The sequence below is a fragment of the Geotrypetes seraphini genome, chromosome 14, assembly GCF_902459505.1.
Source record: "Geotrypetes seraphini chromosome 14, aGeoSer1.1, whole genome shotgun sequence".
NCBI lineage: Eukaryota > Metazoa > Chordata > Amphibia > Gymnophiona > Dermophiidae > Geotrypetes > Geotrypetes seraphini.
In genome coordinates, this window is record NC_047097.1 from 1,233,069 (window position 1) to 1,249,741 (window position 16,673).

The 16,673-nt window shown below is 42.9% G+C and overlaps 1 protein-coding gene across 1 annotated transcript; it reads right to left on the reverse strand.

The window, feature by feature from the left end:
* Nucleotides 1-13,094: 13,094 nt before the first annotated feature.
* On the reverse strand, nt 13,095-14,039 carry LOC117347944 (olfactory receptor 5AP2-like). Its single transcript, XM_033919447.1, has one exon. It carries the CDS (start codon nt 14,037-14,039, stop codon nt 13,095-13,097), a length of 945 nt encoding a protein of 314 aa, XP_033775338.1.
* Nucleotides 14,040-16,673: the final 2,634 nt, after the last annotated feature.

A 16,673-nucleotide genomic window follows, 5' to 3' on the forward strand; every position in this document is an offset into this window, starting at 1 on the left:
GTCTGCAGTGACTCAGGAACTAAACTTTATGAGGAACTAACAGGCATGCAAATGTTTATGAAACGAAAAGTGCAATTTGCTAGACTCTCATTGTCCTATAAGATTCTGCTGTTGCTAAAGCCCTGGGGTGGAGATGGAGTAACTCATAGCCTGCTGATTCTCTTATTACAACTTTCCAAAAATTTTTTCATACATGGAAGTTAGATAAAACTTGCCTGATAAAAATCAGCCAGGTGTGTGGGTTGTTCTGCTGTGTTTGGACACATATGAAAAGGAAAAGGAAGGCTGGGAGTGAAGGGGATTTCAGTAGCAGCTCAAGGGAAGGTACATAGAAATGCAGCTAAAGCAGGTATTTCCCTGTGCTCGGAAGGCTTACAATTAGAGAAGAACATGGGGTCACGTTCTCCCCCGTTCCATTCCTGCGCGTTTTGTCACTGTCCCTGTTCCATTCCTGTAAGCTGTGCCTTAACCGCACAAGCCTTGAACATTTATAATTTTAAAGTGTTTGAGGCTTGTGCAGATGAGGACAGAGCTTGCAGGAATGGGGCAGGGACAGGAAAAGAACTTGCCGGGACGGGGAAAAATTTGTTCCCGTGCCATTCTCTACTTACAATCTCAATTTGTGTGCAGCTGTCTGTGTATATAGCTCGGTGGCTGTGCATTGCTGGATCAAGGTGGCGTGCTGGATTGGGGGTTATCACCCCCCCCACACACACACACACTACATGTGCCATGAGACATGCTGGATCAGGGAGGTGTGGGGGCATCACATGTCGGAGCCCCAGGCCATGCTGAACAGTCCTGCGACAAAAGGGCCCTGATGAATCTTCCTAGTCCTTCCCAGATCTAGCTCTCTACATTAGTCATTTCTATTTAAACCCAGACTCAAGTCTCAGCCTGCCCGTCAGACTGTTGCCTGGCTATCTCACTGCCATTTAAAACTGAACAAGGCCAAGACTGAGCTACCTATACCCACCTCACCTCTTCCCCCATTCTCTATTTCTGTGGATAACACTTTTACTCTCCTTGTATCATCAGCTCACAACCTCAGAGTCATCTGTGACCCCACTCTCTTTCTCTGCGCAAATCCAGTAGACCGCTAAAGACTGTCGTTTCTTTCTCTATAATATCATCAAAATCCAACCTTTTCTTTCTGAGCACACTACTTATCACCTCTCATCTAGATTACCGGTACTATAACTTGCTTTTCACAGGTCTTCCACTAAATCATCTCTCTCCAGTGTCGCTATGCTCAAGTCACTTTGTTGACTCCCTATCCGTTTCCAGATACAGTTCAAACTTATTGACTTACAAGTGCATTCACTGCTCTCTTAGCTCTCCTTATATTCCTCCCTGGGAACTCCATTCATCTGGTAAGTCTCTCTTATCTGTTCCCTTCTCCTCTACTTTCAACTCCAGACTCTGCCCCTTCTATCTTGCCGCACCTTATGCCTGGAACAGACTGACTGAGTCAGTACGCCAAATTATCCGGTGACCAGTGAGTCCACGGATGACTTTTCAAAATGAAATTTGAACCAATCAGGGCCTTAGCCCCCTCCTACTTCATCCCAAGATGCATTGGGAGGGGGAAGGCCCATCATTCTGAAGAGGTAGCCCTATTGATAGGAGAGAGTTCACTGTGTTGGGTGATGCCAGGTAATGTTGGTGATGTCGGGGAGAGGACTCTGAGACAGTGGCTCTCGGGGAAGGGGGGGCTGGGGGGATCGGTGGGTGTGAGGGAGGGAGGAAGGGAGAGAGGAATCATGGTTTTCCCTGCTGGTTCAGCTGAGCCGGCAGGATTCCATGAAAACATCTTAACTGATCGGGGATTCCCCTGCCGCAATCCGCTGATGGGAAGCCTTTCGGTAAAGGTAGTTGGGTACTAAGTCCGAAAAGCTGGCTTTTGTGCATTTTTTATGTTAGAGAATGGGCAAAAAAGATAGACATCCTGCTGTTTTGAGAAGGGATGTCTTCTCTACTGGATTTCTAGACGTCTTTCCCAAGACGTTCAAACTCAAACTTCGATCTAAGTGAGCAGTTTGCAAGATAGATCTTTAGTAGTGATGAGAAATATTGTGCTGATTCATTTGGTATCACTTTATGTATTAAAAGCAATATTTTGGACAATATTCTTTCCTCCACTGATTTCCACTGCAAATCAAGCTGCAGCAGTTTGAATAACGTATGATGCATGCAATCTTGTAACAGATAAGATTAAATACAAGAGTTACAATAACCAAGCCCACTCAAAAGCAAACTGTGAACTACTGAATAAAAAATCTGGTGCTAGCAAATGAGTTTTCAATATACCTAACATTCAAAGCTTTAAAAAAACCAATTCTTTAAACCTGACAAATTTATAATTTAAAAGTCAATTTAGGATTTAAAATAACACCCAAAATGCAAGTTTGATTTGATATACTGTAAGCCCTTCTTGGTCATGAAACAATTTCATGATAAATTTCTCCATTTCTACCTGATAAATTCACATTTAACGCAAATTTATTTACCTATAACCATCTGCAATTTCTCCAAAAACTGATTTCAATATTTGAATCACAAGAACAATTTCAGTATAGCAACATCACCTGCATAAAAATGGTAAATGAACATTCAAATTCTTTAATTTCTGATATAGAAGTTTTAAATACATATGAAACAATATTATTAAGAGGGCCGAGCCTGGACGCAGCCCAATTTCTAATGTCCCCAATACAAATTTCTTGCTGCCTATCACTTAGAAAAGTTTTAAACCAGTCTAACATTGGACCAGGAATTCCATATGCCTGCAATAAGAAGTGCCCTCCTGGGACAGACTAAAGGTCCATCAAGCCCAGTCTCCTGTTTCCAACAGTGGCCAACCCAGGTTCCAAATAGTAAAACAAATGTTATGTTGCTTAACCTAGGAATAAGCAGTGGATTTCCCCAGCCCATCTCAATAATGACCTATGGACTTCTCTTTTAGGAAATTAGTCAAACCTTTTTTAAACCCTGCTAAGTTGATTTCACCACAATCTACTTAAAAGACTAGAATAGGTTTGAGATTTGAGCCCCCTTATGGAATTACTCTCATGATGCCCAAACTGCTACAATATTCTCAAAAATGTTGCGGGCTTGCATAAATAATCCAGGTCTTTGGGCGCCCTATGACTCATTCTGAAAGCCATGTGATATCAGGATCAAAAACAAGGTAAAGAGAGAGAGGCTAATATGAGGCCTCTATATAGAGAGGACTGGATTCTATAAACAGTGCCTAAATTGGCAGCCGCCTACAAAAAAGGTGCCGGCCGTGTGTCAATCACGCTCAGGCACCGTTTAAAGAATTGTGGCTAATGGTACCTATCGCAAAACATAGGCAACAGGGCTTTAAAGGCCTACATTGCAGACAGCCAGGTTCTTTTGAGAACCTAAGGTCACCTCTAAATACAACTTGGGTGCCTATGAGCTTTTAATTGGTTTGTAATGGCAAGGCCCAATTAAAGCCAATTGAATCATAGTAGATGACGGCAGATAAAGACCCAACCTGATTCCATTTAAATTTTTTCTTCTTAGCTATTTCTGGGCAAGAATCCAAAGCTTTACCCGGTACTGTGCTTGGGTTCCAACTGCCTGAAATCTCTGTTAAGACTTACTCCAGCCCATCTACACCCTCCAAGACATTGAAGCCCTCCCCTGCCCATCCTCCACCAAACGGCCATACATAGAAGCAGACCGTACAAGTCTGCCCAGTAACTGGCCTTAGTTCAATATTTAATATTATTTTATGATTCTAGATCCTCTGTGTTCATCCCACGCTTCTTTCTGTCACCGTTTTCCTCTCCACTACCTCTCTCGGGAGCGCATTCCAGGCATCCACCACCCTCTCCATAAAGTAGAACTTCCTAACAGTGCCTTTGAATCTACCACCCCTCAACCTCAAATTATGTCCTCTGGTTTTATCATTTTCTTTTTTTCTGGAAAAGATTTTGTTCTACGTTAATACGTAATAGTAACATAATCAGTTAAGTTAGGTTGCAGTAGGGCACCTATCACTACCTAACTTATGGCACCATTTACAGAATCAGGCCCCCAGTGTCCAGGGATGACCCATGGCCCATAGATTGGTATGGACAGCTTCTGTGTCGTCATATGGCATCTCACATCAATCAGCATGAAACCCCGAAAAACAGGAACTCAGTGTCTGGGCTGAAGAGAATGAAGAAGTCAAATCACACGACATTTCCTGTAAGCTCTGAAACTTCCTCTAAGCAGATCATTTCAGCCCTAAGAAATGTTAGCACAGTTTATGTACATAAGGGTCTCAAGAAAGAGAGTTACTGCTGGAACCCCAGCTGAGGATTTTTCTGCTTCAAGTGATGCTCATATGTTGAAGTTTATTTATGCAACTCATTTCAAACAAGAACATTCACAAAAATAAAGAAAAGGCTGTAATGGAATAGTGCGATGACAGCAGAAATGTGAAGAAGGATTGTGTCAAGGAGGAAAAACCAAAGAGAAAGACAAAAGTCACATGATATTGGGAAAAACCCAAGAGGGAGATTCCCTGCATCTCTGACTCAAAGCTAACCTCAGTCTTGGCTCTGCGCCCTGTTTCACTATGTGGAAAGGACAGCCAGAGAAGAAACCAGTCCCGTCAGCCTTCAATAACAACTAGTTGCTGACTTGGGAAATTTCTCTCCTAGCCCTGCAACGAAATCGGCACGACTTTTAATGAGCACAGATTTCAAGCAGGATCCGGGCTCGATAGAGTGTGGGTGATGATCTCCACTCATTCCCATACCTTTGAGACTGTGGGAAGGGGTCTCCCGGTATTTGTGGCCTCGGCCTCTCTTCAGCAAGTCTCTCATAGCACTCACGTCAACAACTTCACTGTCCTGGCAAGGCCCAATTGAAGAAAAGGCAAAAGAAAAATATCAAAAAGACACTTCTTTGACATAGCTATGGTAATCAGTCAAGCCAGATGGGCACAACTTGAATAATAGTGTCTCTGAGTTCCTAGGAGCTGACTGGAATAGACTAACAGACCACAGAAGAACATAAGAATAACCTTACTGGGTCAGACCAATGGCCCATCTAGTCCAGTCTCCTGTTTCCACAGTGGTCAATCCAGGTCACAAGTAATAGTGGCAACATTCCAGGCAAGCAGTGGCTTCCCCCAGGTCTGTCTCGACAGCAGACTATGGACTTTTCCTCCAGGAACTTCTCCAAACCTTTTTTTTTAACCGCTCTTACTACAACCTCTGGCAATGCTTTTCTAGAGCTTAACTATTCTCTGAGTGAAAAAATATTTCCTCCTGTTGGTTTTAAAAATATGACTCTGTAACTTCATCGAGTGTCCTCTAGTCTTAATCCACTTGTACCTGTTCTATACCACTTAGGATTTTGTAGACATAAGAATTGCTGCTGCTGGGTCAGACCAATGATCCATCGTGCCCAGCAGTCCCCTCACGCGGCGGCCCTTAGGTCCAGTCACAGGAAGCCTTATTTCTTTTTGTTCCTGTCAATATTCACTGTGGGCCTGAGCCGTGCAGTGCCGCCTGCCACTAGCGCTGAACTCGAATATTCAATGCTGAGCCGTTTTGGGTGACCAGCTTTGAATATCTTATTTTTTTACCTTTGGCCAAATCTAACTTACCCCTCTCCCTTTTATCAAGTCATGTTAGAGTTTTTTTTCTCACTGGCTGTGGCAGTAAAGTTTCCGAAGGGGGGGGGAGGGAGGAGGTATTAATCAGCTAAGCAGATATTTAGTGCTGGCCGTTTAATAGTGGGCAAGATAGGATTGCTCTTTATGGAGTCCGATTTTCCCACTAAAGTTTCAAGTTTATTCGAAATTTGATGAATCACTTATACATAAAATACTAAGCGAATTACATTAAAATCCAAAGTTATACATACATTAAAATACAAAAGAATGATAATAACAAACTTAGCAGGTCACCATTTGAATATCTGCGGCAACATAGCTGGTTGCCGGCTAGCCACTAACCATGAATAGTCAGCAGAGATAATCGACTATATCCCATTGAATATTAACAATTAGCCAGCTAAATGCTAGTTAACTGTCCAGGAACTGTTCCTGCGCAGTTAAATACTCATAGCGCTATCAAGAGGTGGGCCCTGTAATTAAATGTTTGTAAGTGGATGACTTTAGTAAAAGGGGCTCTAAGTCTGCACCTGAGGTAGTGGAAGGATAAGCGACATGCTCAAGATCACAGGGATCTCTTTCTGGAGAGATGTATTCCAGCAAATTCATGAACTTCTCTGTAAAGTCACAATCAAGCAACATTACAGACAGTAAATTTGTAGGACATGTTCGCAAATACAGATCATTTTAATTGCTTCTTCTTACCTAGGCAGAATGAATGGTATCTTCTCTTGCCTCTGAATAATATGTGAATAAAACTAATCTAGGAGTAAATATACTGTATATTCTTTGTTCTGTGACATGAGGGACAGGATCCCTGAAGTATTACAAGGTAGACAAAGAAACACTTAGAACATGCACCTCGGCAGTAGAAATCCGTGCAGAACTTACACCTTAAATGATGAGATCTTAGCTAGGACTGTAACAGAATGAGATTTGGGAGTGATCATAAGTGCAGATATGAAAGCTGACAATCAAGTGGAGAAGGCTTCATCTAAGACAAGACGAATGTTAGGTTGTATCCGCAGAAGTTTTGTTAGCCGGAAGCCTGAGGTCATCATGCCGTTATACAGAACCATGGTGAGACCACATCTGGAATACTGTGTGCAATTCTGGAGGCCACATTACCGTAAAGATGTGCTAAGAGCACAGTCGGTTCAGCGGATGGTCACCAGGATGGTCTCGGGGCTGAACAAATTGCGGCTCTACTCTCTCGAGGAACGTAGGGAGAGGGGAGACATGATTGAGACATTTAAATACATCACTAGACGTATCGAGGTGGAAGAAGATATTTTCCTTCTCCAAGGATCCTCAGCCACAAGAGGGCATCCGCTTAAACTCAGGGACGGGAAATTTCATGGTGACACCAGAAAGTATTTCTTCACCGAAAGAGCGGTTGATCATTGGAACAAGCTTCCGATACAGGTAATCGAGGCCAACAGCGTGCCAGATTTTAAGGGTAAATGAGATGCCCATGTGGGATCCCTAAGAGGGTGGAGTTAAGGATGGGTCATTAGGAGCGGGATCTCCAGGAGAGCATAGATCAGTATTTTTCAAACTTTTTACACCCGTGGACCGGCAGAAATAAAAGAATTATTTTGTGGACCGGCAAACTACTAGGACTAAAATTTTAAAACCCCGTTTCCGGCCCATCTCCGCGAGCTCGGTCACCTCAGTAACTATAGAAAAATAGACAAATATAGTGCAAATATAAATTCTCAAAACTGATACGTTTTGATCACTAAATTGAAAATAAAATCATTTCCAGAAGACGTTTGAGGAGAGACTGGAAGCCCTGAATATGTATACCCTAGAGGAAAGGAGAGACAGGGGAGATATGATTCAGACGTTCAAATACTTAAAGGGTATTAACGTAGAACAAAATCTTTTCCAGAGAAAGGAAAATGGTAAAACCAGAGGACATAATTTGAGGTTGAGGGGTGGTAGATTCAAGAGCAATGTTAGGAAATTCCACTTTATGGAGAGGGTGGTGGATGCCTGGAATGCGCTCCCGAGAGAGGTGGTGGAGAGGAAAATGGTGATGGAGTTCAAAGAAGCATGGGATGAAAACAGAGGATCTAGAATCAGAAAATAATAGTAAATATTGAACTAAGGCCAGTACTGGGCAGACTTGCATGGTCTGTGTCTGTATATAGCCGTTTAGGAGAGGATGGGCTGGAGAGGGTTTCAATGGCTGGGAGGGTTTAGAGGTTTTCAGAGAGATTTCGGCAATTGGAACCCAAGCATAGTACCGGGTAAAGCTTTGGATTCTCGCCCAGAAATAGCTAAGAAGAAAAAAAATAAAAAAAAAATAAAAAAAAATTTAAATTGAATCAGGTTGGGCAGACTGGATGGACCATTCGGGTCTTTATCTGCCGTCATCTACTATGTTACTATGTTTTCCTACCTTTGCTGTCTGGTGATTTCATGAGTCTCTGGTTGCGTTTCCTTCTGTCTATGTATCCTTTCATTTCTTTCTTTCTGCACTCAGGCCCAATAATTGTCCCTTTCTATTCCCTCCATCTTTCCTTCCTATGTCCTTAGTGCCCCCGGTGCCTCCTTCCCATGTCCTTAGTGCCCATTCCTGTCTTTAGTGCCCCCAATGCCTCCTTCCCATGTCCTTAGTGCCCCCAGTACCTCCTTCCCATGTCTTTAGTGCCCCAGAGCCTCCTTCCAATGTCCTTAGTGCCCCTTCCTGCCTTTAGTGCCCCCAGTGCTTCCTTCCCATGTCCTTAGTGCCCCCAGTGCCTCCTTCCCATGTCCTTAGTGCCCCTAGTGCCTCCTTCCCATGTCCTTAGTGCCCCCAGTGCCTCCTTCCCATGTCCTTAGTGTCCCCAGTGCCTCCTTCCCATGTCTTTAGTGCCCCCAGTGCTTCCTTCCCATGTCCTTAGTGCCCCCAGTGCTTCCTTCCCATGTCCTTAGTGCCCCCAGTGCCTCCTTCCCATGTCCTTAGTGTCCCCAGTGCCTCCTTCCCATGTCTTTAGTGCCCCCAGTGCCTCATTCCCATGTCCTCCAGTAAACAATCAAGGAAAATCCCTCTAAGAAATCTTTCTCACACCCCGGGGTCTCTGATAAGCCCACAGCCCAGCCCCCCACCCCTTATGGCTTGTATGCCTTCCTTGTTCTCCCCCTATTAGCATTTCTTCCTCCCTGAGTCCACTGTCCCCATCCACTAATTAACTCTCTCTGACCCCTTCTCCACTGCCAGAGAGTGATAGAAAACTGGAACGCTCTTCCAGAGGCTGTTATAGGGGATTCAAGACAAAGTTAGACAAGTTCCTGCTGAACCAGAATGTACACAGGTAAGGCTAGTCTCAGTTAGGGCGCTGGTCTTTGACCTAAGGGCTGCTGTGGGAGTGGACTGCTGGGCACGATGGACCACTGGGCTGACCCAGCAGCGGCAATTCTTATGTTCTTATGTACTAATCCATGACTTCTGCATCAGGAATGTCTTGCCCCTCCAGGCAAGAGGAGTTTATCATCAATTCCCTCTGGGGGGAAAGTAGAGCTCCCAGCTGCCTCTCCATTCTCCATCACTGACAAAACTTGAGATAGCATTCTCTTGTGTTAGCCGCCCTCCCGCCCACCCACCCCTTGTGATGGTAAGGTGAGGAATCTGATCCTTTTATTGCTGAGGCCACCCTGAGTTGATTTCCAATTCACGGCTCTCCATGAGGGGTAGTTCTGATGCCTGGTCATGTGGCCTCTCCATTCCTGTGTACTCCTCTCTTCCAGCATTTACGATGCTTCTCCTCAGCTTCAGCCCAATCCATGGCTTCTGCCTCAGGACTGTCTTGTCCCTCCCAGGGGAGCCCCATCATAATATTTAACTTGGGAGTTATGATCGACAAGTCGATGAAGCCATCCATGCACTGTGTGGCGGCGGCAAAAAGAGTGAACAGAATGGTAGGAATGATAAAGAAGGGGATCACGAACAGATTGGAGAAGGATATCATGCCACTGTACCGGGCCATGGTGTGCCCTCACCTGGAGTACTGTGTCCAGCACTGGTCGCCGTACATGAAGAAGGACACGAAAGGGTCCAGAGAAGATCGACTAAGATGGTTAAGGGGCTAGAGGAGTTGCCGTACAGTGAAAGATTAGAGAAACTGGGCCTTTTCTCCCTCGAACAGAGGAGATTGAGAGGGGACATGATCGAAACATTCAAGATGCTGAAGGGAATAGACTTAGTAGATAGGGACAGGTTGTTCACCCTCTCCAAGGTAACGAGAACGAGAGGGCACTCTCTAAAATTGAAAGGGGATAGATTACGTACGAACGTAAGGAAGTTCTTCTTCACCCAGAGAGTGGTAGAAAACTGGAATGCTCTTCCGGAGTCTGTCAAAGGGGAAAACATCCTCCAGGGATTCAAGACAAAGTTAGACAAGTTCCTGCTGAACTGGAACGTACTCAGGTAGGGCGCTGGTCTTTGACAGAGGGCTGCCGCTTGAGTGGATTGCTGGGCACGATGGACCACTAGTCTGATCCGGCAGCAGCAATTCTTATGTTCTTATGTTAACTGAGAAACAGCAATGAACAGTGTATCACTTGCTCTCATGCATCAGCCTTTTGTCTGTGTCTGGTATAAAAGAGATACTGGCGTCCTGATATGGTGTTTAAAAAATAGACACAGCTTAATTGGATGAGTGGCAATACCTATTCCTGAAATTGTGATCAAGACAAAAGGAATAGTGTTAAACATGATGTTCAGATGATTTTTAGTAAGATCAGACTTATTTTGGATTCCCTCAAGGGGCTCACTTCTGTCCATAGGCAACATCCCAAAGACCCTCCATATAGCTAATCTCCTGTTACTTTAGAAACTCAAACACCTGCTGTGACATCTTATTACTATTATTACCATTAACATGTATATAGTTTAGTTTAGAATCCCTTCTGCTGTCTAGATAATCCCTTAGACATCTGGATTACAAGTGCAATCAATAGCCACATCCGCGGCTCTTCTTTGTTCTGTTATCTTATTACTTTGTCTACAAATTAATAAAACAGCTGAACTACTTAAATAAATAGATAGAAAAGATTGGGAGGAATAAACACGTTATAGACTTGGATGTTAGTAGCATGGAATCCTGCTATTTTTTTGGACTGGCAGGTTCTTGTGTGTTGGAGTGCATCAAAGTCATCTAAACCTTCTAAGAGCTCTCAGGAGGTGGCTACTGGTCCAGATGAGGGTTTCATTAACATGCTCTTCCAGAGCTTATCTAGCCAAGAAAAAGCCAAATATGCCTCCTATGGCATCCTTGCTGGTGTCAGGGATCGCCCCTTCTTAGTACTTGGTCTACAGTCCAGAGTCCCGGAGTTGGCTAGGGACGATACACCAGCTGATGACAAGGATGATACGGATGATTTAACCATGCCTTTGCTTATGTAGGTGGGCACCTCCACTGTGGGAGATGTAGCTGCAATCCCGGAGCTCCACGATCTGGTTTTGGGAGAGGACCCCTCTGTGCAGAGGCTCTTTAAGCCCTCTACTTTGATTGGATTGATTTCTGAATCTCCAGGAATTGAAATTGGAGGCGGATCAGTCAGTGGCGGCGGAATGATCTCTCATGAGTAGCACAAAAACCACAGTCTTCGTCCTTTCCTGATCATCCAGATATCGCAAAAATGCTCACGGATCATTGGGAGGCACCGGAAGGTCCTCTGAGAGTGGCTAGGGCCATGTCCAAACTCTATCCAATGGCAGAAACTTTTAACCAGCATTTTGCGTCCCCAAAGATGGATTCCTTGGTGGCATAGGTCACCAAGCATACCTCTCCCTAGTGATAGAGGGGCTGTGCTAAAAGATGCACAGGACCATAGGAATGATTTTGTTCTCAAACGGGTCTTTGATTCAGCGGCCTCCAGTCTGAAAGCAGCAGTGGGTGCCAGAACCTGCCGTTCAAAGCTTCGCCATGATCCTGACACTATTGTGCTCTAGGATCTTCCTTTTTCGATTTCAGGCATAGATTATGTGGAAGATGTCTTGTATGATCACTTCAGCGTACTCTGTCTCCATGTGTAGGAGGTTCTGGATCAGGCAGTGGTCTGATGATTCATCCTCCAAGGTGAAACTCAATAAGCTACCTTTTAAAGGGCAATTACTGTTTGGTAAAAGTCTGAATGACCTTATGGCTAGAGATCCAGCGTACATATCCCAGGCTTTCTTGAATTCAGATACATTTTTCTTCTCCACCACTTCCATCGGGGAGACCATTCTACATAGTCAGTACACTTTATGTGAAAAAGTGCTTTCTGTGGTTACTTCTTAGTCTATCCCCTTTCACTTTCATGCTATGCCCCCTCATTTCAGAACTTCTTTTTAGTTGAAAGAGACTGACCTCATGAACATCTATGTCATGTAGGTATTTAAATTTCTATCTCCCCTCTTCTGCCTTTTCTCCAAAAATATTGAGATCTTTAAGTTTGACTACATGGCTATGTACACCGACCATTTTAGTATCCTTCCTCTGGACTGACTCCATCCTGTTTTTATCTTTTTGAAGAATATTTTAAATGAGGTCTCAGCAGAGTCTTATACAGGGGCATCATTACCTCCTCTTTCCTTCTTGCCATTTGTTCTGCCTCCACATTCCTAGGAGCAGGATGCTTGTATTGAAATGTATAAATAAGGTTTATGACTTTAAGACAAGCTTATAATGTGCATTGCTGTACGCTTGGTAGGCTTTCTTGCCTGCTTTTGTTGTGTGTTCTGTTTAAACTCCATTTTTAGCTGCACATGGCCACAGGAAAAGCATTGTTCCCCATCTGGTTTACACCTTTGAATCTGCAAGTCTAAATGCAGCTTAGCTCTGAAGTACAATATTATCCTTAACTTCTGGCTACCCCTATCTCTGGGATGTGCTGGTAAAATGTGGACTTTGGAGAAAACAAGAATCCTTAAGATTAACTGAACTGTGAGTTTATTTATTTACATAGAAACAGAAACATGATGGCAGACAAAGGATAAAGCAGGCAAAAGAAGAACCCCTTGTCCTGGGATAAGGGTGCAACAACAAAAAGAAGACAAGGTGGATGTCTAGATCAACCAATATAAGTCTTTATTCAAATGAACAATTTGTTAGAAGACTCTTCTTGATTTTAGAATGGCGATTCATTTCATCACTTTCCTAAGGATCTATAGGTTTTTACTCAGGAGTCAAGTTCTTTTCATTGCCTCCTTTCCTGTAGAACCAACTTCAGGTTTTTATACATTATGGAAGGTAGTTTAAATAAAACCTTCTGTTGCAAACTTATTTTTAAACAATTGCTTTGGAGGGATGCGCTCCCACATGATCAGCTGAACTCTGTATGAATGACTGAGATACTTTTCTGATTTTGTTCTGGAACTTTTATTATTGTACATCACTTTGACCTCACCAAGCTAAGGAGTTATCAAATATTCTATTAAATATAAACATAAAGATAAAGATGAGAGGAAATTCTTTGCTTAACAAAACCCTTTTTTCCCCAAGAGTTTTCTTAGTGCTTCTTTCACATCATTGTTCCTGAGGCTGTAGATCATGGGATTTACCATAGGGATTACCATTGTGTACACTACAGAAACCACACGATTTATGTACATAGAGAAATGGGAACTTGGGATTACGTATATAAAGATTAGAGTCCCAAAAAATAAAATCACTGAGAAGCAGTGAGATGCACAAGTGGAGAACGCTTTGTGTCTGCCCTCTGGCGAGCGGATTCTCAGGATTGCAGAGATAATACAACTGTATGAGAGAACTAGTGAAGTAATGATTATAACAGAAATAATACCAGCGAGAATAGACAGCACCATCTCATTAAAAAAGGTATCATAGCAGGAGAGTTTTAAAAGTGGAGGGATGTCACAATAGAAATGCTTGATTTCATTTGATCCACAGAAAGTCATAGAAAATATATTACCTGTTTGTATTAATGAATATACTATGCTAATCATATACACACTGAACACAAGTCGGATACAAACTCTCCTTGTTATTACGACAGTATAAAGCAATGGGTTACATATTGCCATGTAACGATCATACGCCATTACTATCAACAAAAGACTCTCAGCAGTTGCCAGAATTCCAAACATATACAGCTGTGTAGCACATTCGAAAAGGGAGGTGGTGCTTTTCTTGACTCTGAAGTCAGCTAAAGCCTTTGGAGTAATTGTGGAGGAGTAACAGAGATCTACAAATGATAAATTAGTCAGAAAATAGTACATGGGAGTATGAAGATGAGGATCCATTCTAATTATCGTGATGATGCTGATGTTTCCCAGTAGAGTGAGAATATACATGAGCAAAAACACAACGAAAAGTAAACTCTGCAGCTTGGAAAGGTCAGAAAATCCTAACAGGATGAATTCGGTCAGAGAGGTTTGGTTTTTGCCTTTCATTTTCTCCATGACCAAGAGCTGGAGACGCATTGCTGGGATAAGAGAGAAAGAAATCAGATAATAATCCCAAAATATATTTTAAGACTGTTGTAATCCCTGTAGACCAAGAATAACCCAGAGGTCCATATTAAATGTTTGCTTTGTGTGTGGGGATGGGTTGGGGCTTGCGAAACAAAAAAGAGTGAATATCTTTTCCAGTTATCTTAATATCAGATTTTCTACCAGCCTATCATCTAATCTAATCTTGGTGTTTATAGACCACTTAATTCCTAAGGTCCAGAGTCGGAAAATGGTGACTTAATTGGCTGGCACTGAGAAAAATGGCACTGGCCACATGTCAATCACATTTAGGCGTCATTAACAGCTACTGGCATCTAAGGAAAAAACTTAGGAACTGGTAATGTAGGCCAGGGTTTTAAAGACCTACATTTCTGGCACTTAAGGTGCCTATGGTCATCTCTGCCCCTGAATAGGCATACTTTGAACTTCGGTGCCGATGGGTACGATTCCAAGTTTCCACGTTTTATTTAAAATTTGATTAAACGCTTATGCAGGTATCTACTTTTTGAATGAGTTTTAAATTGGTTTTAAATGGCATGATTAATTACCACACCAATTCAAGCCAATGACTGCAATTAAGTTAGATGCCATTTAAAAATCCAGGTCTAAATGCTTCTCGTTAATTTATAACTGAAAGGGCTAATACATTCATTAGGAATGACAAATCTAGTAGTTATAGAAGAAACAGTAGAAAAAGTTCAATAGCCATGTTTCAGATATTTTTGAAATAAAAGATAGGAAGGATGACATTATTAAACCAACAATCAAATACTACTATTACAACATTTTATTCGCTAAGTTCCACTATGGGGCTAATTTTCAAAAAAAGAAAAATATTCAAAAAATGGCATAAAGGAACAGATGTTTGCTGGAAACAAGACTTCTCAATATATAGATCAAATAGTGAAACATAAATAAGAATGTCAAAAGATAGGATTATACTGTTTTCACATACACTCAGATTGTGTAATATGACCAAGAGCCGTGGCTCCTATAGCCGAACCCAGCGTCCCATCACTGTGTATGACTTTGGTGCAAAAATAATAATAAATAAAGGCAAATGCTCTTAAAACGATTTTGACCTCTCAGTTTTGTACATTTTGAGAGTATTTACTTCACCACTAATTATTTTTGATAAAGGAACAGATGGACATTTTTCTTGCCAAACCCTTTCAATTTGATACAGTAGGTTTTGTTTTTTTTCATGTTTTCTGCCCCCACATTGATGGGAGCAGCCGGAAGTCAGCAAGCCTTCAAGCTCCAGCTACTTATGGACTTTGGATGGACTATGTGTATAAGTAATAGCATCGGTATCTACAGATACCAAGCGGGGAATGTTACATAGAAACATAGAAAATGACGGCAGAAAAGGGCCATAGCCCATCAAGTCTGCCCACTCCAACAACCCTCCCCTAATCTACACTCTATCACTCGTCCCCAATCTGCCCTCCTCTATGCTACCCTCGTAGGGATCCGACGTGGGCATCCCATTTATTCTTAAAATCTTGTATGCTGCTGGCCATGATCACCTGCTCCGGGAGCTCGTTCCAATGGACCACCACTCTTTCAGTGAAGAAGTACTTCCTGGTATCCCCATGAAATTTCCCCCCCCTGATTTTCAACGGATGTCCCCTTGTGGACGAGGGCCCTTTTAGAAGGAAAATGTTGTCTTCCACCTCTATTCGACCAGTGATGTACTTAAACGTCTCTATCATATCTCCCCTCTCCCTACGTTCCTCGAGAGAGTATAGCCGCAACTTGTGCAGCCTGTCTTCATACGAGACATCCTTGAGCCCCAGGATCATCCTGGTGGCCATTCGCTGAACCGACTCATTCATGGGAACAGATTGCTTGTATTGAAATATGTAAACAATGTGTTTTTTCTTTAACTCAAGCTCCCAGTGTGCACTGCTGTGTGCTTGGTGGGCTGAAGCCTCCTTCTCTCCCGCCTATGCAGACAGCAGGCTCCATTTTCTGAGTTTTTGCTCATTCATGTTTATGTGTTTTTATTTTGTTTTACATGTAAACCGTTTAGGCCTTAGAAATTCTTAAAATAAATAAATAAATTTTAAATGCACATGACCATAGGAAAAGCATTGCTCCCCATCTGGTTTATACCTTTCAATCTGCTGGTCTCCAGGCAACAGCAACAGGAGGCCCCTGCACAGCCCACATAGCGGCCTTCTCCACAGCCACAACCTGAGCCACAAAGCCTGCTTATTCTTACGCTTAAGATGCTTAACAACATGTCTTTACAAACGGCATCCTAGCTCCACTGCCTCCAACCCCAGGATCCTAAACTCACTGCCATGCAGCAAACCCTCCTTCAAAACCTTGCAAAGTAGCTCAGCAGGCTCACCATCTAATGCAGAAGCCGGCAATCTAGAAGTCAGGCTAGGTTGAGCAGCTGACACTGTAACAGTAAGAGGAATTCCTGCACAACTCGCATAGCAGTCTCTTCCACACCACAACCCCTAGGAGTCCAAGCCCCAGAATATAGTGCAAGATGTGACTGAGTCCCTCTAGGAGACATCAGTGTCTTTAAGCCCCTCCTACTCCCACAGCCCCAAAACCTAGTATTGG